The following is a 22,885-nucleotide window of genomic DNA, read 5'->3' on the forward strand; positions in this document are numbered from 1 at the left end:
TGCCACTGAGCAAACTGGGAAACATTGGCACTCACTCACTAGAGGAGTGCTCAACCAGCCGCGTGGCTCCCCGCTGTGGCCATTTACCACTCAGTCCTACCCATCTCACTTCCACTCCCGCTGTGGGACAGTGAACATGTAATCTGGTCGCAGCAGGCCACCAGCCCAGCAGACACACACACACCCACACCCAGCTGCAGCTGCCCTGTGAGGTGCCCAGTTTGCCTTTCAGCCACACAACTTCCTGCCTTTTTTTTTTTGCACATATCTTCACTCAACCAGCCACCTCCTTCCCTCCCATACTTTGCAGTTCTCTCAGGCAGGTATGCTCCTTCCTTATGGCACTCGTTTCAGGCTGGATTAAAGCTAGCTCGCTAACAAGCTGCTGTTTTTGCTGCTGCTGCTGAGTCTCCCTGTTGTGAAAATGAAGCTGTCTTAGGTGGTAGACAGTATTACAAGGTGAATGACAAACGTGACAGAGTCCTCTAATAGTATAACTGCTCAGCATGTGCAGTGCAGCCCGTTTGTGTTTTAGTGTGTACATGCATTCTTTCTACACAAATACATTTGTATGTCTGCTTGTGCGTGTGCATCCACAGTACAAGAATACACGTTTGCTTGAATGTGCATACTGTTTTCTTCATTTTCTGGCGTCTTCTCAGGCTCTCGGCCATGTGGTGTTGTGGTTTGTCTGTCATCACATGGAGAGAGTATATACTGCCTCATCATCTATGCTTGGGTTACTGTGCGTGTTTGCCGATACATGTTTGTATGTACTGTATGTGTTATGAACTGCCATACGTGTGGCCCATACGGGTTATTCTTTACCAGCCCATGTGATGCCTGATGGTCATCCATCTTTCAGCCTTATGTCATGGGGCCTCTTGAAGCCTTTGGCACTAGCCACTAACCAGCAGCCACATTGTACTGTCTACATCTCATCATGCCTCCATGCCAGCAGTAGCCATGTGGCGATATAAGTCCCCATGGTCCCGTCCCCTTTGTGTTCCATTGGCTCTTTCTGTCACCAAATGGCTGGTAGGTGCTAACCCCAGCTGTCACTGCTGACAGTGAATCATAGATACCAGTCTGTCTCCCTTTATGACCCGTGCTCGTATCAACTACCAGCTACAAACACAGCAGACTGCCCTTTATACACACATGCATACACACACATTCTGCCATCAGTTCAGTGAATCACATCAAATTAGCTAAGCATCCTAGTTCAAATGCTTGGGGGGCTTCTCGGGGCATTAAAAACCAATTGATTGTGCTGCAGTTTGGCGACTCCTTCCTCATGTTGTGTGTTAAACCAATGGAGCGTTGTGCAATGGCGCTCCTGATATCTGGGCAATATGGAGGCAGCAGAGCGTGGAAGGGGAAGAGCTGGACAGTCATACAGAATAGAATAGAATAGAATAGAATAGTCTATATGCATGTTAAATAAACTTGTTAATTAATCAGACTTGTTAAGTTTGATTTAACAAAATAAGTATTTAAGAATAGGTCTAGAGATTATTATTTAGATAATTACATTACAGATACAGATTAGGGTAAAATGTGTTTTTGAGTCTACTATTAAACGGAGTACAACAAATGGCACCTAAAATCTAAATAATGTTGAAGAAGAGCATTAAGGAAAGGTTACAAAGGAACTTTGGATAAATTGTGGTATTAGTTATGCCACAACGGGACTGTTGGTTCCTGCAAATGAGTATTGTAATTCATTATTAATTTTAGTTTTAAATAATATTGTTTTTTTAGCTGTTATAAAAGAGTGAAGAAGTCTTTTTGAAGTCTTAGTTAAAAAGCATAATTTTCTTTTTGTACATTGTAATCTGCATCATAATAAGCTTGGCTGAAGGACTACTACACTATGATCTTGCATCGTCCCTCAGTTTCTTTGTCAGATCTCACCAAGTCTCACCCACTACCTGATGGTCAGTGAAAATCTTTATGTCAGAGTTTTACGGTGGGTGATGAAATGGGCTGCATCCATCTTTAATTTACAGTCTGTGACCTGAACTATTCTGCAAATGCCAGATCTCTCTGTGTTTTACATTGTTCCTACAAAATATAACAAGACGTTTTCTTCTGGAGTGCCTGACAGGCTGTTGTTGTTTTTTGATTTTTAAAGTGCTCATATGAATTTTTTATGCTTATATGAAGTTGTCTGTACTTTCTACTTGAGCCTTTAAAAAACAGCATGCCTGCTATGGTAAACTTACTCTGAAATGATATGCTGGCTTTGGTGTTGCTGAGTTGAGTATCTCTCAGCAGGACAAATTTCTCTTCTTCGCAAAATTGTGCAAAGTGCTGGTGGAGCCGTATATTGTTAAAACCCCTTGTTTGTTAGCTACTGCCGATACTAATGATACCGCATTGATTTGTTAACCTAATTTGATGTTTTTCTTCATTTCAGCCCTCCGCTGCCTTTGTAAACCTGAAGTCCATTAACTGCGTTAAGCAGCAATTTGTTGGAAATAATAGATGTTGTGTTGAATGGAAGTAAATCAAACTGCTGACACTGAAAGCAACTTGACCGCTACTTGCCTTATTGCACAGTAAACAGAGAGCACTGCAGCATGTACTTCTAAGGCAAAAGGTGTTTGTTTGTATCTGAGTAGATTAAGTTTGACAAGTCTATCCATACGAAACTGGACTTCATCCCACAGAGGAGCCGGCGCTTTGTTAGCAGTTAGAAAGGGTGACTGAGCGGAGAACAGTTTTCAAAATTTGCTTATCTTCAATTAATGCGCAAGATGTTCTCTGCGGGAAACCTGATAGAAAGTGACAGCGTTTCTTTTCTTTTTTTTCCCTTAAGTGGACGTCTAAACGAGTCTGCAGTCTGTTCTTACATGGGTTGTTCTTCTTTCCTTTTCCTTAAGTTTATCATTTGTCTTCCTTCTTTCCTTTCTCATCGTCTGTGAGATGTTCTCACAGGTCATGTCAAAACACAACCACTTGCCTGGTCAATGCTACAGAAATCAGCAGACCTTGAAAAAGTACGAACAATTAAAGAACTAGAGGCCCCAAAAAGACAAATGCATACGTGCAGCTAACACGTGCGAATGCCTACACGCACACAACACATTCCTTCCAGTGGTAAATCTTACTTACATACAGATCATCAATCACATGTACGTGCTCTTAAATTCAGTTCGCACTGCCAACGAGTGCCGGACTAAGTGCTGTGCCAGCCATGCGCAGCATTGCTGTCTTTCCCCATGAGTTTGCCCCCCCCCCCTTTTTTTCCCTCCCTCCCCCCCTTTTCTCGTTCTGAACTGTATGTGCTTCAAGTGTGCATTTGCCTGAGTGCACCAGCCCTTACATACTGGAGGTGAATTATTGAATTCCTCTGCCGTTGCACTCCGGCCAGTTCTCCCTGCTTTGAATAGACGTTCACTGGGTCTGTGAGAACGTGAACCGTAACTATCAGCCCTCATCGAATAGGGTTGAATCAGTGCGCTGTGTGATACCCATCTCCCCGCTTGACATTAAAAATGCTCCTCAGATTCAGAGAGGGAACATTATGTTGGTCTCATGGATTTGACTGGCGAGGCAGAATTTGAGACGGGGCTACACTCGTCCTTGAGTTTCTCTTTTATTTTTTTCCATCCCCGCTCCCTCTGCACTCCTTCCTGTACACCTAGCTCTCATTTCTCCCTCATTTTTGTCTCACTCTGTCCTGTTTCTCTTCTCTTCTGCCCTTTCAGACTACAACTGCACCTACTGTGTCCGTGCCAGGAAATAAAAAATTGTCTTGTCAGGGTTAAGGTTTCATATATATGTAAGAACAATACTGTTGCAGAGACACCGGGTGACTGACAAGGAGATTGAGTGGCTGCATTTTCACTGTAAGCTTTTTGGATATTACTTCAACAAATTTTGCGATAGTAGCAAAAAAATATGTTTGGAGACAAAGCTGATATGCTTTGGTGGGCAGGCTTTATTAGCTGGCTGTGTTTTTAATTGGATTTCTAATCTTTTTTCCCCCCTTTTTTGGTTTTTATAAATAGAGTAAACATTCTAGAGAGATCCTTGTGTGTGAAATGATCTATTTGTCTACAAAAGGCAGTCAGAGAACGGCTGATAAACGAGCACAGTCCGACCGTGGAGAGGAATGGACCTCCCATGAAGACATGACAAATACTGTTACATGCTTCATCTAGCACCCTTATCGCCTCATACACACATTAAGAAACACAACACACAAACGCACGCTACAAATCCATCCAAATAGCATGTCCTATTCAATATGCAGAAGTTGGTGCTTTATTTTTCATAATAACTTTATTACTAGAATCATTTTATAGTCACAAGCCATCATATTACTGGGGGAAATTATTAGTTTTGCTTTCCTTCACTGACACGCACACATATATATAAGATTACAAAGCAGCATTACCATAATCCATCTCAGCCACGGCAATTTGGTTATACATGCTCCCAGATTTTGACCTGCAAGTTTAACCTGTGCACCTCATCTGCCACCTATTGTAAATTGAATATGTAGTATTCTAGATGATAGACAAGCTGATGCGTAAATAGGCGGGGAAAAGCAGATTCATCATCGCTCTTATTGCCTTTTCATTGCATAGGACAAATTTATACAACGTAGATAATCCTCATTGCCACATAACCAGAGGTGAGGAATCTTTCATCTGTATAATGCTCCACATGTTAATCTGTTAACATACATTTTTTGCAACCCCTCGGCTGCTTCAGTTTCTTAGTACCAGTTCTCTGTCTTCCCTGCAGGGCTTTCCTGTGTTTGCAATTAAGATTTCCAAAAACCATTACAAAATCAGATTTCAAGTATCCCTGTGATCACAAAGACCGAGTTAAGCCGCTACACACATCACTGTCAGCTTGGGAGGCTCCTTCATTGCTATCTTTTGGTCTGCGCTACTATTTGCTGCCCCACTTGGGTAAAGTAAGCTGTTCACTGTCCTGGATCAGTCTATAGCACATTTGGTCCTGTAGACAGACTCTGTTGTTAATAGTTGAGAAACCCTGGTAGTCTGTTAGCCCTAAGGAGGGATTCCCACTGAAGATTAGTTTGAAGCACCCGAAATGCTGGCTCCCTTTTCTGTGCTTACCCGAATACAAAGGTGCCCGAGGACATCTGGAAAACATGGTCACAGTTGAAGTAGGTGACATACAGCACAACCACAGAACAGGGTAAATACGGACACCTTTAGAAGACACATTCATATTACTTCACAAGTTTTTGTTTTGTGTTATTCTTTCTGTAGTTTTTGTAGAGAGACAGTCATTACCAATAGTTTAGCTTTCAAGTGGGTGAGCCTGGTGCAGTTGGGTGCCGTTACCACTCAGCCATCTGCAGATGTGCTGCGTGTGTGAGCATGACTGCATTAAGGAGGGTATTTGTCATGTTGCTGGTTTGTCATGCTGCTTGTTTACACTTTGACATTATGGGGACTTGTCTTCCTCATGGGGACAAAAAGCTCATCCCCATATAGCCTTGTTAGGGGACCAAGATGAAGCTCTTTGGAGTCATGAAGCTGGATAGTCACAGTACGTACTTTGCAGAATTAAGACCCTGAAGCATGGAGTGAGCATGTCTCATTTCCACTGACACAAAACACGCTAACTAGTACAAACGAGCATCAGTGTCCAAACCACAGTGCCTCACATGGAGAAAGCAACTGTCAAATACAGCGAGGAATGCACTGAGTCAAATGCAGGTCATCTTTCATGGGCCCGAGACAAATGAAGCTTTGTTTTAGCCAAAGACTCAGAAATACAGCCTCAGCCCATTGGCGTTCTTGAGGCTTTTAATGTGCCAGTCTTCTGTCTTCTCATTCCCCGAGTTTAATCAACATCTTCCCCCAACACAAAGCATATAAGCATGGTCTCTTCTTACCAGGCTGGCAGTAAAACACTACACAGTGATCTTCTTGCAAATAGTGAAACACAGGGACCTGCAAGGTGAGGAAAAGAATGTGAACCTCTCTTTGTAGCCTCAAGCTGTTTTCCGAGTGAAGGTATTGCCCCAAGGTAGTTACATGTATCAACACCGGCTTGAAGCAGCAGGGTAGATATGCAATAATGTGGGAAATTATAACCTGCAGCAGTGAGAGATTAGCAAAAATAGCTAGCTGTGGGGGTGCTGTGATCAGGTTTTTTCGGCTGATACTGATCAGTTTTCATGTCAGCAGAATCAGACACTGTAATGCTTATCTTTACAGGAAGTCCATAACAGTTTTCTCATTTTATTTTCTTTTTTCGCTCTAAAATATTACACTATGTTCATTTTGAAGGCAGTTGTCCTTCTGTGCCTGCCTAAGACAGAAATCCCAGTCCCAGAAAGCACACTTTTAGTGTTTACAGAACTGGATGAAATCCTGGGCGTCCCCCAGAAGGACATGTTTAGTAAAAAGGAGATACTGCTTTCAGTCTGATACCAGCAGCCTGAGCATACTGCTTAGCTGACTGCATCTTGAGTATATGGAGGTCTGGACCTGAATGTAAATTACCTTAATAGCCTGCTGCATGTGGTGGAGATCCTTCAGCTGTAATGGACCAGGCAGTAAAAACAGTCACTATTTGTGTGACATTTATGTAGTTGCCTCACCTTTTTTACAATTGGCGTTGCTGATCAGCAGATGTAAAGTCAAGGTAATGAATATCAGCTGATACCAACCAGTGTTTCATAAGCAAGTGCTTGTAATGCGATAGTCATTAAAAGAAAACACTGCTGGTCGTAAGAATTTTTATAAGATTTCTTATTTACTGTACATTGTGTCAAGCTGTTGAGCGTATATCAATGTATTTTACAGGCAATGAGTGGATATCCTCTCATCTCCGGTCTAAAGCAGAATCAATACCACCTTAAGCAGGACTGGCTTTTCCACACGCACGCACACAGACGCATGCACAAACAGGAATACATGTGCATACATTGCGGAGCTCTGTAAACATCGTCTCGTACATTTGTAACAGATACGTCTGCAGCAGGCATTATCTTATTCTCTCTTACACACAGAGGACAAATCAAAAACATATATTGTCTCTTTGTGTCAATCTCTTTCTCATTTTCTTTCCTCTCTAGCCCATCAATGGACAGACGCACAACCAGACAGACGCTTTTGCACACAGACACACACGCGCACACTTTAAACCCTCTCTCTCACAGACACTCAGTCTCACAAACACAGAAAATCGAAATCACAAATCGGCTTAACTCTCCCTGACACATCTGTGAATTAAGCCTTTCCGTTGCTCTCCCTTTCCCATTATAAAGGCATTGTCAGAGGCTGAATCGGTAACAGGTAGCCCACAGCCCCTGCTGCTTCCTTCTCGCTTCTCCTCTCTTTTTTTTTTCTTCCGCCTTACTCATCTGTCTTCTTTTTCATTCTCGGTCTTTGACTTCTCTCTCTCTCTTTCCAAAATTCCACTTTTTCTCTCCAAGTCTCTGGCTTCACTTCCCTCATCTATCTTTCTTCACTCCCGTCTTCCCCGTGACCTCCATCTTTGCTTAATCATCTCTCTCCTGTCCTCACAGTGTCTTTCTGTCTCTCTTTCCTCATTTCCCCTTTCCCTTTATTTATTCATCTGTCACAGCCAGTGGCGGAATAGTACTGGGTATTTTCATTTGGTGCTACTTTATAAGTCTGTGTGCTTTTGACTGCATTAATATTGCTGCTATAATTTGTCAGTTCAGCTTATATACAAAATATAGGGTCAATTTTTAGGATACTAAGTATAATTATACAGTAAAGTACTCAGCAGCATGTAAAGTGGTTACATTTGTCAGATAATACTGCCTTCATACATGTTGATACATCAGTAAGAATCTGATAATATATAAGTGTTACACTACGAGATACTTGTACTTTTGTAAATATCATTTGTTGTTGTTGTTTTAGGTGTGGTCAAAAATATATAGAGCTTATATTCTCGTCTTTTTTATTTAAACATACCTTCATCAACAAACTTCACAATCAAGTTCACAATAAAAAACAAAATCTATCAGAAACCATTATTTCCACTGAGATTAGTATTAAGTTTGAACTTTAAGGTGTATTCTTTTTCTTCTTCTAATGGCAGTGCTATGTTTCCACAAGCTTCCAAAGTGTCTGTTGGGTCTGACTGATGTTTCGTCAACAGAGCGAGTATGCCAAGCTCAGTGTAGATATCTACATGTCCTCAAATTTGGTGTCAACACATTACTTGTCCAAAAATAAATACTTTATTACTAGGGCACCAACTATGTATGTGTCCTTGAAGTGCACTCCCAGCAGCTTAGAATGTGGGTGTAATAGGTACAACTACTTGCCCGTGGTGTGCAAAGACTCCCGTCTGCATATCCACGAGGGAATTTAATCTTAGTTTAAGTTCGGGCGGGATATGTCAACCTTACTGTCATGTGAAAAGGAAAGCACATCCTTACTGCTTCCAGTAAGTGGGAAAGTAGCAGCTGGAGGTTGGTGATCGAATGCACTTGATTAATTGATCATCAGCGAGTCTAAACACCTCTATAAAAGCAGTTTGTTGTTTGCTGATCGGGAACATTCAGGCGTGTGTTAACATAATGTTGCAATATCCCCAGAAGTGGACATCTCAGCGAATTCGACGCGCAATGCTCAGAGAAACTGCAGAATGCCAAGAGCTACTTCTCAGAGCTACAAGCCTCCATTAGCATGTTAAATCTTAAAGTTTATGAGAGTACAATTAGGAAAAACACTAAACAAGTTTGGCCTATTTGGAAGGGTTTCCAGGAGAAAGCCTTTTCTCTCTAAAACAAACATGGCAGCACAGCTTAGGTTTGCAAAGTTGCATTTGAAAAAAAACCCCACAACTTCTGGATCAGTGTTCTCTGGACAGATTACACCAATGTGGAGACATTTGGGCCTTAATCTGCAGCATCATGTTGAGCAAAAACCAAACAGCCTGCCAGCACAAACACCTCATTCCAAAAGACAAGCACAGTGGTAGAGGGTTGATGATTCGGGCTTGTTTATCAGCCAGAGGACCTGCGCCACCTTATTGTCACTGAGTCGACCACGTGACTCTAGAATACTGTGGACAAATGTGAGGCCACCTGTTGGACAGCTTTGCTCTAACTGGGTCATGAAATAGGACAATGACCCCAAACAAAGCAGAAAAACTGCAACAGAATGTCTGAAAAATAAAAAAAATCAAGGTGCCACAATGGCCCAGACCTCTACTTGATCAAAATGCTGCGGCAAGCCCTTAAGTGAACTGTGTATAAACAAAAGCCTGAAAACCTCAATGAACTGAAGCAATGATGCAAAGAAGAGCGGCTAAAATTCCTCCCCAACAATGTGAGTGACTGATAAAGTCAGACAGAAAACAATTACTTCGACTTATTGCTCCTAAAGACGGTTAAACAAGCTATTGAATCCTGGGGTGTACTTAGTTGAAAGCAACTAAGTACACCCCAGGACTCACCATGCAGTGAGTCCTGTGAAAACCTTCTTTTTCACAAGATTGTATTTGATTACCTTCTTCACTCCTCCTCGCCTTTATTTGTTATCAAACATTACATTTATTTAGTGACTGGTAATTACTGTCATTGTTGAGTCACCTGCCTTAATATTTGTATCCAAAAAAAACATTTTCAAGGTTTCAGAACTTGATACATTCATGTGTTTCGTGGTTCTTTCCTATAAGGCGTTCTCCTTTATGTCTCTAATTGACCTCACGGCTATTCATTTAGCCTTACAGTTTTCAACAACACTAGTCCAGGACATGAAGAGGTGACAACTAATCCTACTTTTTGTGTCCACTCGTTATCCAGTTTCTTTCTTGTTTGTGTACCTCCACAAAGTTTCATGTGAAGCTTCTATATTGAGCTAGAGGTAGCAGAGATGGAAGAGGAGAGGGAGGAAGGAAGAGCGGTTTAGCTGCCTGTGTTGGGAATGCAGGGAGTAGACAAGCAGAGCAATTCTGACAGGCTGTGTCTGCACAGTTTGTTCTCCAAAAGGCCCACACAGAGTCGCCAGTGGGGTACACACATGCACACACACTCCCAAGCATACACTACTTAAATTGCACCCTCACACACACACTTTGAAGTTAGACAGTACTGTCCTCCTTCACACTCGTTACACACAGTGTGTTGCAGGCTTACCCACAAACACACATAGGCACCGTTACAGTGTTACGAGCGCACAACAAGAGAAGAGAGCCGAGCAGAAGAAAAAGGGCTGGTTTTGAATGCATTCCTTCGAAGGCTTCAGTGCTGAGGAAATGGAGCTATCATGACAAGGGATGAAAGAGCAACAATGGTTTCATCGCTTTCCCTCATGTTTCACTGCACCGTGAAAAAGAAGCTTCTAGTGTTCTCATCCGCCCGTTAGGGAAAAACATGCTGTGCATTATACTGGGAGGACAGGCTCAAGAGCGAGCAAGTGAGAGCGAGGGACGGAGAAAAAAAAAATCATACTGCTGATACATCGGCAGCAGATAGTGATGGCTTTGATAGACTAAAGACAGTGGTGTGTATTGGTCCCTGTGTTCTGTTGCTGATTATTGACACCGTCCATCTTTTTGTGCCCAAAAACCCTCCTGTCGTCCTCTGTTTCTATTCATTTCATGCTTTTGATGATTCAATCGCTAACCCAAGTTTTCTTCTTTCTGTCCTCATGCTGACATTCTCTTATGTTGTACTTCATCTCACTTTGTTTCGCCTAGTCTAAAGGACTATATAATTTATATTTAGACAGTATGAGGACTAGCAACTACTTGTGGAAGTTCGCTTAAGGCTTATGTAAGCCCGCATAGTTAATCAGTGAGAAAAATTCACTAAACCAAAATGCTCCATCATTTCTTCTGTTCCTTAATTCTTCTCACCTTGTCCTTTTTTTGTTTTTATTTGTTTGTTTGTTTTTACCTGCTTCCCTCAGGGTGCAGTGATCACGCCAGCCATGGACCACACTATGTCCATGCAGCCTGCCAATATGATGGGCCCTCTCACTCAGCAGATGAACCATCTGTCCCTGGGCACTACAGGAAGTGTGAGTAGGATTCGCTGTGTCACAGCGAACCACACACAGATAACCCCACACAAGCACACATAGTTGCCGTGATCATCATGACAGAATCTGGCTACAAGGACATTTTGTGCTCCAACATGTTAGCTGTACTAGCAACAACCTGTTGCTTTGAGTGTTTCAGTTAGTTTTGCATTAAATTTTTGAAAAAGTTCCTGGATGATGAAGTTCAGTTGAATTTAGTTTAGCTTTGCACTAGGTACAGCTATGCAGCAGCTATTCTTCAATAACAAAACCCTTGTGACTACACTATGGCGACTTACACAGAGATGTATGTAAAACATAAAAAACAGTGCACACAAGTCCTTAAAGTACAACCAGCAACCATCTAAATTCTAATGGCCTGATTTACAATTTGTACTCTGTATTACATAAGCTGTGCTACCAGGCACCATAACAACAATACATAATAACATTTCAACATTCATTTTAATAATTTCGAGCTGTGATCTGTAGCTCTGGCAAAAGGATTTCCAAGTCTCTGAGTCTGGTTTGATTTTCAGGTCTTTTCAGACAGAATAAACAAGAGATCATGATTTGGGTTAAAACTTGTTTTCATCTTTTTACAGTGTTAGAAAGCTCCATTCATAGCTTGCCAGAGTGTCGTCCTCAGTGCATATTTTACATGTTTACTGGAAGTCACTTAACTCTAAGAAATACCTACACTCGACAGTAACAGCAAGCACAAGCAAATTTTCCTCTGCTTATCCGATGTCCGGTCACGGTGGGTAAGCAGTGTAATCCAGGTGTCTTTCTTTCCCCAGCAATACATTCCGGTTTCTAGTGGAGTATCCCGGGGTATCTGCAGGGTAGATGACATGTAGTCTGCTCCAAAACGAAATCAAATCTATTCATAGAAGGGTGCACTTTAAATATACGTGGTCGGTTGTTTTCTGTTATTTGTTTCCTCTATTCCAGTATACAGTTGGAAAATATCTAAAAAAATCTGCGTCTAGTCTTGAGAGATGAAAAAGAAATGTTCAAGTTGTTGTGAGGGGTGCTATAGGTCGGTATGACCGAGTTGGAGGCTTTTTATCTCAGAGAACATTGTTCGTTTAGTTTAGAAACACTGAGTAAGAGATGGGTTTTACATTTCCTTTCAAAGAAGCCAAACCTTCTTAGGCTGTCGCCACATGTGCTCAGCCACGGAGCTGCCATATCATTTGTTTTACACAGCATGCGTTCACAGCCACATATTGAGAGAGCGTATTTCCTTCCTGATCTTCCACATTAAACAGACTTCCTGTGAAGCTCAACAGTGTGACAGGCCTCTCGCTTCTCCACCTTTTTCACTTTCACCCCCTAATTTCTGTTTCTTTCTCACACTTTTCTGTCTCTCCTCGCTCTCTAAATCGCACAGAAAATCTATCGCTCCATCAGTTTTCCACACACTCACTTACAGTTGCTGGCCCCTAAACCATGAACTCCCCACCTGTTTCAGGATCAAGTCGACTTAGAGGTGTCACACGGTTCTGAAGCCTGACTTCCTGCCCTAACCCTGCTGCCCGCAGGCAGGCGGGCAGGCAGACAGCTTTGCTCCAGAACTACGTTTGATCTCTGTGTGTGTGTTTGGGTGTGTATGATTGAAACAGTGCTGCATTGTACAGTTATCCATGTGTTTCCAGGTGAGCTGTCAGCGACTGTGACGCCATGTTGGCTCTGTCAGGAATGCCCCCTCCCTAATCTGCCCCAGCTGTGCTAACAGCCAGGATTAGAGACAGGCTAATCTATGATGATGGCTTCTGATGTTTGATGGGTTGTATTATAGGAGAAAGTGGGTTAAAGCTCTCTGTCTGCTTTTTTCATTTCGGGTTTACCCTTTCTACCTCTCCCCTTTATGCGTACTTAGCTTTCCTGAGGCAATGTGCTGTGTAGCCTAACCTCTCTACGGCTGAACTAACACGCATGCCATGCCACACTTGATCATCTTGGGGAATTGAGACGCGTTTCCTACGCCAGATGCAAAATCCCTTTCATGATTGGGAAAGCCTGTTAAAAAGAAGGGGTTAGGAACAAGGATCTGTAACTATTCATGTATTTAACTGGACTTGACACCACATACTCTTTGAGCACATTCCTCAAGTGTACACACAGAAGCGGTGAGGTTATTTTGAATGCCCCTACTGGTCACGTGACTTAGCCTTCACCGCAGAAGAGCACCTGCAGTAAGCACCGTCTCCAGAGTCAACAACTTATCATGCTTCTGGCTGCTGAAGTAGAGCCACACCTCAGAATACTCTTGGCTGTTCCAGGCCTCGCTGCGGCTGTTTGTGTATGGCTGTGGCTTCCTTTTTCTCTCCAAGAAAAGAACCAAATGTTCTCAGTCCGCCCAAGCTGTCACACTGGTGTGGTGACCGTAGCTTTCCGAGAATGCCGTGTTATTTTGCAGCGCAGATCAGCTTGCAGGGTGAGGCTTTAAAAAGGAGCGGCAAGGAAAAACCTCGCCTCATAACGAATGAGGATGGATCGTTGCCTACTAATGGTCACTGCTTTGGAATTTAGCTGCTTCACCAGAAAATGTTCTGTTTTGAACTCATCCAGTTCAGCTTGGTGTCTGTCTGACTTGAACGACTTGATTACAGAATGCTAAAGAACCTCAGGCGCACTGTTTATGGATGGCACACATAAACATGCCATCCATGCTTCACGCTGATTTATTTTACCTTGTTTGGTGCATATTGCTCTGTTGCTGATTTATTTACCGTCTTCGAGGTCTCACCACTTAACAGGAGTCTATCTGTCATGCCTCGTGTCCCTGTTAGTCGCTGTGCACGTGCATGTGCACATGTGCGTGCGCTCTGTTCGTCCTTTTGATATTTGTGTCTGTGTGTGATTGCATGGCTGTCAGCATCTACGTTTGTGCGAACGACATATTGTTTGACATGACAGGAGGTGACCTTCCCTCAGTGTTCTCCATCCTCTTTCTGTCATGGCATGAAGAACTCTGTTGTCATGGTGACAGCGGTGATTGACAGCATCTGTGTCACAGGAAGACAGATTTGTATGAAGTGTTTTCCTTTATTATCTGGACAGCTTCCCTCGTGTTTTTGCTTTTTCTACATACATCTGTGCGTGTGCATGCTCGTAAGCTTTCCCTGCATGGGTAAAGTTGACGAGCATGCACTTTCTTCTTCCTCTTCAACTTCGGACTGTAACACATGTTGACACCCTGCTGATTCCCCCTACCACCGAGCTCTTTGGTCTTTGCAAGACTGGGATGATTATTTTTAATGCAACACTCTTGAACTATCTTTATTTTGTCTTAGTCCAGGTTTACATTCTTTTGAAATATTTGGAGCTGTGATGTTGGTCTGATCCTGAATCTAAAGGCTGGATCGGGAATCAGTGACCTCCCCTCATTTCTTTTATATTTTGCTACGAAAACAGGAAATAGGTGCTGCGATTTGATGAAACATGGAAATATATAAAGTAATACGTCATATGAGGCAAAACCAGGGCTTGTGCAATTTTAAGAAGTCAGTATTTGGTATGATCACCTTTATTCTTCAACACAGTCTGAACTCTCTTAGACAAGCCTTCTTTTAATTCCTTTAAATAGTCTTCAGGAATAGTTTTCCAGCCTTCTTGATCATTGTCATGATGAAAAATGAAGCCACTGCCAATCAGACTCTTTCCAAATGGCACTGCATGGTGGATCAATATCTAATGGCACTTTCCTGTGTTTATAATTCCATCAATTTTGACAAGATTCACCTGTTGCACTTCTCTCCTGACCTCCACCATATTGGTAGCGATTTGAACCAAATATTTCCTGTACTCACTGATTTTCAGTCCAGTTCAGTTCATAGCTTGGCCTTTTCTCCCTGTTTTCCAGACAAGTGAAAGGCCAGATGCATCTCTCTGTGTCCTGGCCTTCAGATACTGTTCATCTGCTATAGATAGTTTGTAGGCCTACCATTTATTTTGTCCTCCCTGTCTAGTTTCCTCACGTTTTTAAGGAAACACTACACAGAATGCCGAGATATGCCAAATGTTACGTCAATAGCTCTTTGTGAATCACCTTTTTGGTGAAAAAATACAACTTTATGCTGTCAAACTATGTTAATTGGACATTTTTCAAAAATTCAACTAAATAAATTGGAGCAAACTGGTTCTCTTGCAAAGTTGTCTATGTGCAGACACAACACTGGTTCACAAGTCATTCAAGCCTTTTTATGCTTGAATGATTAAAAGGTTAGTGCCAAGTGGCTTAAGAAATAAAGAAAATGCTTCTCTGAAGAAAAAAGGACTGGACTGAAAATGAGAGAAAAAGCAGCCAATGTTCAAAGAATAACTTTGAAAGACCTTCAGAAAGCCTGTTTCTCAAAACCACTTTAAATAACAAGAAAGTCTGGCTCATAGGAAGCAAGCAGGTTGAGTGGTCCTCAATGTCAATCAGCTGCAAGAATCTGCAGTCGGACAGACTCCAGCTCCACATTTTGAACTGCAGCTGGCGACGGTAGTCTTCATACCTGCTGTGAACTGAAGGGCCACTCCAACCGGAACCCACGGCAACAGCTTCTTCTTTCATACTCGCGCGCATATATGTACGAGTATATGCCCCTGTCTCCTTACAAAGCAGTGTAATTCTGTGGGAAACACTGATAGCACCAGTGGTCAAAAAGTTCAAACAATATCCTGGTGAGGGAGAGTGAGTCGTAAATAAAAGTATCAAAGCTTTCTACCATAAAAGTGACTGATTTTACTGGCATTAATCTCTGCAGGCAGTCTTAACAAACCCTTGGGATGAGGATATGAAGAGCTTGTCACAGTGAAGTGGGACAGCACTGTAATTCACAACTATTGATGTGCATTTCCAATAGAACTTCACTGCGATTTTTAGATCACTAATCATCAGAGCCCTTCCCCCACGCCGCAGTAGCTGGATGTTCTAGCCTTGACCCGCTATTATCCCTCACCTTGCAGACGATACAACTGAAAAAGAGAGCGTCAACGCACAGAGGATGGATAGATGCGGAGCTTGAGTGGCAGGCCAAGAGGCAGAAGATTTATGTGAACATTTGGAAATGCTAATGTGCTGTGCCACATTCCACCAAAGCTGAGAAATCCTCGTACCCACCAAACTTAAAGTGTCTTTACACATCATTGTGGTGCAGAGGCCCAAACCACCGCTGAACCAGCGCGGCTGTGTCTATGCTATGGATTTTCATCCTGGTGTTGCTGCATTGCGGTCTGAATTTATACCATAGTTATAGGTGTATGTCATGGAGATTGATGGTAGAGAAGAGACTTAAGGAGTCTACTCACACCATTCTCGTTAAGGAGCTATTCAGGCCTCCTGTTCATCAAACATACGCACACGCCATCTGCTTCTGGCGCTGCTGTGTGTGTGTGCATGTGTATTGACGTATATGTGTGACTTGGAGAGTGAAACACCATTTATGGCCAATTAGGGATGCTTTATATTACCCAAACCTGTCCCCTGACTATGGACAGCAAAGTATTAAAAGTGTTGAAATTGGACAAAAATCATCTTTATCACTATAGCAACTCGATTATCTGTAGCCGCGCTTGACATCCCCCTGACTTGCCGCAGCAGCGACTGGAGAAATATGCCTTGCTCAACCTGCCACATTAAATAGGTTAACTAATGGTTATGGTAAAAGAAAAAAATCTTATCTTATTAAATTTTCTTGTTAAATCTAATTTAAATTCCTTTTGCAGTCCTGCAGAGAAATATAACCTTTCAAATGGACATTCTCCCTATGACAGGGAGATTTTGATATTGCTAATTATCTCCTACTTTCCTTCATTTGCTTTCATGCAGCCCTCACAGGTGAGTTGGCTGAATAAGTTAATAGGGTGGAGAGGCGAAGACCTAAAGTCCCGAGGAAAATTGGTATGCATGGTTTTGATCCACCAGGGAGAAGGTCACTTCAACAATCTGATAGGCCTTTTTAGACGCTAGCAGGTTGAAAGAGAGCGAGCAAGAAAGAGAGAGAGTGACAGGAAGGTGAGAGGAAAGAAGGGACGACACGGAGAGGTAATGTGGTAATGTGTCAGGAAGTCTGGATATGCCACCTCACCCCATCCTGAGTGTGACAGCTCTGAAGGTGTGATAACCTTAAATTCCCCTGCCCGGACCCACACAGCCACGCTCGCCTACGAACGCCACACTAACATCCATCCCAGGGCATCCTCCTGGCCGCGCGTAGCAACGGTGGGGGAGTTAATCACCCATGTCCATGGCCTTTAGCTGCTCTCATTAGCGGTGAGCGGTGGAGCCGTACCCGATCCATTAGCAACGCTGCCGGTAATGACACTTCACCAGCACCGCCGGGCCCGCGGCCAAGAAAGGCTTCGCAGCCCGGCGCAGCCCCTCCATTACTGACTCGTACTGCATTCTGCCGCCACGCTTTTTAGCACTTGCAGGTGGGACTAAGAGGCAAAGGGAAAAATAAAATAGAAAGAAAGGGATTGTACTTCCCTTTTCGCTTGGTCCGGAAAAGCAGCAGGAAGATGAGGCCAGGGGGAGAGGCAGCCCTGGTGGCTTTTATCTGGGATCACATCCGTTGGCGCTGTACTGCAGCATTATCATTCCAAGCCTCTTTGTCTTTGTCTGTCTTTCTCAAACACAGACACACACACACACACACACACACACGTATGTATCCCACACACAGCTGTACACAGGAGAACTTACACATTCACAGTTGGACGGACAAATAGTGATAAGTCATCTTTTATGCACAGGCATGTGCTAATTAAAAACAAGCACGCACACTAGTAAATCAGGCTCACACTGATGTGTGTGTGTGTGTGTTCACCATTACCACCGCCACACAAAGCATTCACAGCAAGTTACAGAAAAGGCTTTGCACAAAGTGCCGTGTCTTCATTCATATTGCATGTGAAAGCCCCCCCTGGCTGTCATGTAACGAAACCTGTGTCACGCCTGTAAAATGGCCATCTTGGAGCAAGCTAGCACCCTGTTAAAAGCCAGGGCATGCATAACTAAAAGAATATAGGCCACGGGCAGCAGACCACCTGCTTTTTCTTTCCTCTCCCTCTCTCTCCTCATCCCTGTCGTTTTTTTATCTTCTCAGCTGTGGCCCAGTGCATTTGCTTGCCTCTGAAGTCTTGGTGGGACAGCAGGGCATCTCTTCTTTCTCCTCTTTCTCCTTCTCCTTATGTAGTCTTCTGATCTGCTCTGCTCTGCTCAATATATACACATATTCTTTTAGCGCCCCCCAAAGGATGCTGAGGGCACAGCAATCTGCCACCCTAATAGTTATGGGAGTAATTACACTGAATGAGTCTTCCAGGGAATTATGATAGACATAGGGCTTTTTTATGTGAAAAGCATGTATTGATTAATGTTATAATGGAATTTGTGGTTCCGATGTGTGTTGTAAGAATTACCACATGACAGGATTTTGATGCGTGTGTGTCTTTTGTTTCTGTTTCAGTACATGACTGCTGCAGCCGCCGCGGCGCCTATGCAAGGGACCTACATTCCCCAGTACACTCCTGTGCCTCCAACCGCTGTCCCTGTCGAAGTAAGACCCACATGCATGCGCACGCTACTCGTCAAGTATTAAAAATCTGTCGACGTTTACGCATAGGAGGACATCATTAGTACTAACAGCCTACTCACTTCCACCCACAAGCACTCCCTTCGCCATTTCTAAGCCTGCACGCCACATCAGTAGACTTAAACAGTCATTAAATTGACAAATTACATTTGAAGCATGGCGCAAATTGCTTTTATTCTCTCTAAACAAATGGCTTCGTACCAGCAGCACATAACAAGGATCAAAAACTGCAAGCAAAGCAAGATGAGTCAGAAGTTTTATAGTATTTGGGAAAGACATTTGAAGTGCAGTGTAGACTTTCTCACTTCCTCGGCGGCTGTCTGAGCTCCTGGCAGGTTCGGGCAGTCCAGGCTGAGAAATGATGAACGTGGAGAGCGGGTGGGTAGGCAGGCAGGCAGGCCAGCAAGGAGAGCGGGCCAGCTGTCTGGCGGCTGACAGTGCGGTCGTACTCAGATGGACTATCAGTCGTGTATCAGATGACAGGAGCTGAAGTGAGACACAGTGCCGGCGGTGCTGTCTCTCTCTCTCCACCCCACCTCTTCCCCTACAGCCGGTTTAAGCTGGTAGGTAGCTGGAACATGCACACATCCGTCAGCCACGGAGCTCTGGCTAGCCCACCGGCAACGGACAATGACAGTTTTCACTGACAGAGCCATTAGTCGCTTCCTGCCCCCCCCCCCCCCCCCCCCCCTCCCACATCCCACCCCGTCAGAAAGTTGCAGTCTTCGTCATGAAGGAGCGAGGCGGAGGAAAGAGATGTAGTTGTAGCGTAGCCCACGGCACCTCTTGCCTATTTCATCCTCACAATTGTCCTCTCAGTGCCAGCGTCAGCAGCGGGGTGTATATCACTGTATCAGCCAGTGTCTGGAGGGCTGATGTATGGACAGGACGCAGTATCCTTGAGAGCTTGTTAAAGGTGATTGAGATGACTCGGTGATGGTGGCTATCTGTATTGCTCGACACGTAAAAAGGCTAAGCGGCTGTTGTGATGAATTCATTGTACGTAGCCATCCTTAAAAAAGTTTCTACCTTAGACTTAAAATTCGGCAAAAAATATAAAGTATGTTTCATTAATGGCATGATCTCACGCACAGACTGTGCATCTTTTTTATTGTTTAGCCTCCTCGGTATTGCTCTTAGAATAAAAATGCTCCTTTTATTTTTTTTGTTGTAGTGCACGAAGCAAACGTCGGCCGCACTTCTACAGCGTGTGTAATTCTTCTCAACGTATATTGGCTTCTTCGGATGGAAGAACTCTTTGCTTTAAATGAAGTTATGTGTTTAGAGTGGATGGAGCTGCCATAGGGTCTGTCAGTTTGAGAAGTGAATAAACAAAAAAATGCTCTTTGGTATACTTTTATGTCAAGTCAAATCAAATTGTCTGTATTACGTCTGCGGGAAAGATATTCTCTATCCTTAGACTCTTGATTTCTGTGATGAAACTGCACCAAAAAATCCTTTTACAGAAAACAAATAAGACAAACCGCATAAGCAGCAGAAAAGCAACAGAAGAATTGTCCCTTTTCCAAGACAGACAGGCATGCGACACCACAAATGTAAACACAGAGTAGACAGAAGGAGAAGTTTACTAGATACAGCCGCATACTTGTCTTCTTCCAAGCTTACATGTTTCCACCTGTGTCTGTGTGTGTGTCCAGGGAGTGGTGACAGACGCTTCACCCCAGACAGTGGCTCCTTCATCACAGGACGTGGCTGGCCAGCAGCAACAGATCCAGGTGGACAGTGCTACTGACCATGTTCCTGCTTACTCATACCAGTCCAAGTACGTCCAGCAGGAGACAGTTTCTGCTAACCTTTTGTATGCATCAAAATCTCTCTTCATTAATTTTTTTCTTAATATATAATCTTATTTTTAAAATTCAAGCTTTTGAAATGGCAATATATATGACTATGTATATGTATATATATATATATATACCAGCCACTTCATTAGTTCCAAACAATAAGGATCCCCCACACCATTACACCACCACCAGTAGCCTGAGCCACTGATACAGACATGATGGATTCCTTATTTCTTGTTGTTGTACCAGGAAACATTTTTCCAATCTTCTCTTGTCTGATTTTGGCCAGCCTGTGCAAACAGTCGCCTCAGTTTCCTGTTGTTAGTTAACAGGTGTAACAGACGCTCCTCTTGCATACCTTGGTTGTAACAATCATTTATTTGAGTTGCTGTTGCCTTCCTATCAGCTCCATGCAGTCTGGCTGTTCAACTCTGACCTCTGGCATCAACAAGGCGTTTTCACCCAGAGAACTGCTGCTCACTGGATATTTTCTCCACTTTGGATCATTCTCGTAAGCCCTTTAGGCAATTCAGTGCCTAAATGCAATGAACTGCTGCCATGCGATTGGCTGATATTTCCATTAACAAGCAGATGAACAGGTGTACCTAACAAAGTGGCCAGTGAGTGTGTATTGATCCAGCACATAAACCCAAATGCTCAAGGATATGGGGATATGAGGATATGCTTGGCCTTTAATATTGTAGCATCCGGACATGTTTGGGAAGGAGAGGAAAATGATGAAGATTAATGATCTGTCTTATTCAGCGGATTTATATTTGTTTACATTTCTGCTATTACGATTATATTTAACTTAATGCTGTAGCACAAAGCTGTGTTAGTGACTATCAGCTGGTAATGTGCAAAGTGAGGCCCTGCTAATTTTAAAATATAAAGTGTCTAAAGTTTTTTGTCCAAGATAAAGCAATGAATAATAATGCTAGTTAAATAACACCGACTGCCTTATGTCAATTCAGACTGCCTAACGGAGTAATGGATACTACGGTACTTGGGTTTTATTAACTGACACTATTTGTCTTGACTTAATAAGTGTATATCATAATCAAACAGAACACATAACATAAAAACTACAATGTTTTATTCCTCACACCATTTAAATATTAACTTTATTGACTTAAAACAATATTAAGCAACTGATTGCTCCAGGGTTTTGTTTTGGTTTTTTTTGTTTTGTTTTTTAGTTTTTGTTGTCTTCTCTAGATAGGCTGGAAGTAAACGATCATTTTGGATTTTATAATCCACTACAATTTCTCAGTTTTGTTTTTTACAATTTGTTTTTAGTAGATAGTCTCCCTCGGGTGTTTGTGATAACAAAAGCAGTGAAGTTTGTGAGGTTTTTCTGTTTGACGAAGGTTTTTGTGAAGCAGAGGCTTAATAGAGACCTTAAAAAGAAATCAAAAAAGCAAAGTACTATGAAATGTAGTAGCATTACATAATGATTCAGATTATTCCTGGCTGCCGTTGTCACTTTTTTGCTTTCTGACCCGATCATAACTCTTTAACGCGTATCATTTTGCTCCAGCATTCTGACTGAGCTGTCAGCCGTCGGCTCTATTGCTTCGCTGCGTTTGTAAAATTGTGCTTTGATTGCAGACGCACTCACGCTCTCTCTTTCTCTCTGTATTTCTGTTTTCTCCTCTTTCATCAGATAGCAACGGCCTAGGCGAATGTTCCTGTGACAGCGTTGCCTTGAGACAGAAGGTGGCTGCACTGTGAATGTGAGGAGAAAGAGAGAAGAAAAGAGATTGCTTCCAGATTGCCCAGGCACCAAAAAAAAAGAGACACTTTTTTCATTTCCTACCTGGCCTACAAGGAAAAAAATATCAAGAAGGAGGCAAAGATTGCAGAGGAAGGGGATGGGGAAAATTGCTGGGCACAAGTGCAAAGAAGTGAATTTGTTTAGTCTGGGAACCTGCCTGAAGGGGCTGGGCTGAAGCTTGAAAAGTTTCTCAAAGAAAATTCTCAACGAATTGAAACAAAACAAAGAAAAACTACAAAAAAAGAATAAAATTCGAAAATTCGAAAAAAAAAAAAAAAGGTTGAATGCGCAGGTAGGTGATGAAGTTTATTTTGTAATTAGAAAAGGGGAGTCAAGTTTGAGATACACACAGAGATTGTCTTCCTCAGATATTAAGCTACAGTTTCTTTTCTGTCTTTTTATGTTCTAGTGTTAAATCTTAGTTTTCTAGATATATTCGAAAAACAAGATGTTTTTTTTCTCCTTTCTTTCTTGAATCTTCATGGCCTTAATTTGAAGGGCGCCAGAAACTTTTTACAGAGATTAAGTCTGACGTCATGTTGGGAGGAAAAAAAAAAAAAAAGCTAACAAAAACAGTCTCTTGGACCACTTGGAGGGTACAAGACAGTAGATGAATTGTTCTAAAGAGGAAAAAAAAAAGAATCTATCACATAAGCTGTACAGATTTAATAGAGAAGAGCTTTTTTTTCTTTTCTTCATTAG

At 42.6% G+C, this 22,885-nt stretch overlaps 1 protein-coding gene across 6 annotated transcripts in view; it reads left to right on the forward strand.

Moving 5' to 3' along the window:
• Positions 1 to 22,442, forward strand: part of LOC102292681 (RNA-binding motif, single-stranded-interacting protein 3) — a 284,741-nt gene extending 262,299 nt beyond the window's left edge. For 4 of the 6 annotated variants that reach the window (XM_042222666.1, XM_042222668.1, XM_042222670.1 and 1 more), the window contains 4 exons: positions 10,899 to 11,009; positions 18,476 to 18,565; positions 20,260 to 20,384; positions 20,813 to 22,442. In XM_042222666.1, coding sequence (XP_042078600.1) covers positions 10,899 to 11,009; positions 18,476 to 18,565; positions 20,260 to 20,384; positions 20,813 to 20,921 — 435 coding nt within the window. In that variant the 3' untranslated portion in view covers positions 20,922 to 22,442. Of the gene's footprint in view, positions 1 to 10,898; positions 11,010 to 18,475; positions 18,566 to 20,259; positions 20,421 to 20,812 lie in introns of all 6 variants that reach the window. The other 2 variants (XM_042222667.1, XM_005927656.3) reach the window with 2 other exon arrangements.
• The last annotated feature ends 443 nt before the right edge of the window (positions 22,443 to 22,885 follow it).

Source organism: Haplochromis burtoni, unplaced genomic scaffold (assembly GCF_018398535.1).
Source record: "Haplochromis burtoni strain Fernald_Lab_line unplaced genomic scaffold, NCSU_Asbu1 Contig_90, whole genome shotgun sequence".
In the NCBI taxonomy this organism is placed as follows: Eukaryota; Metazoa; Chordata; class Actinopteri; order Cichliformes; family Cichlidae; genus Haplochromis; species Haplochromis burtoni.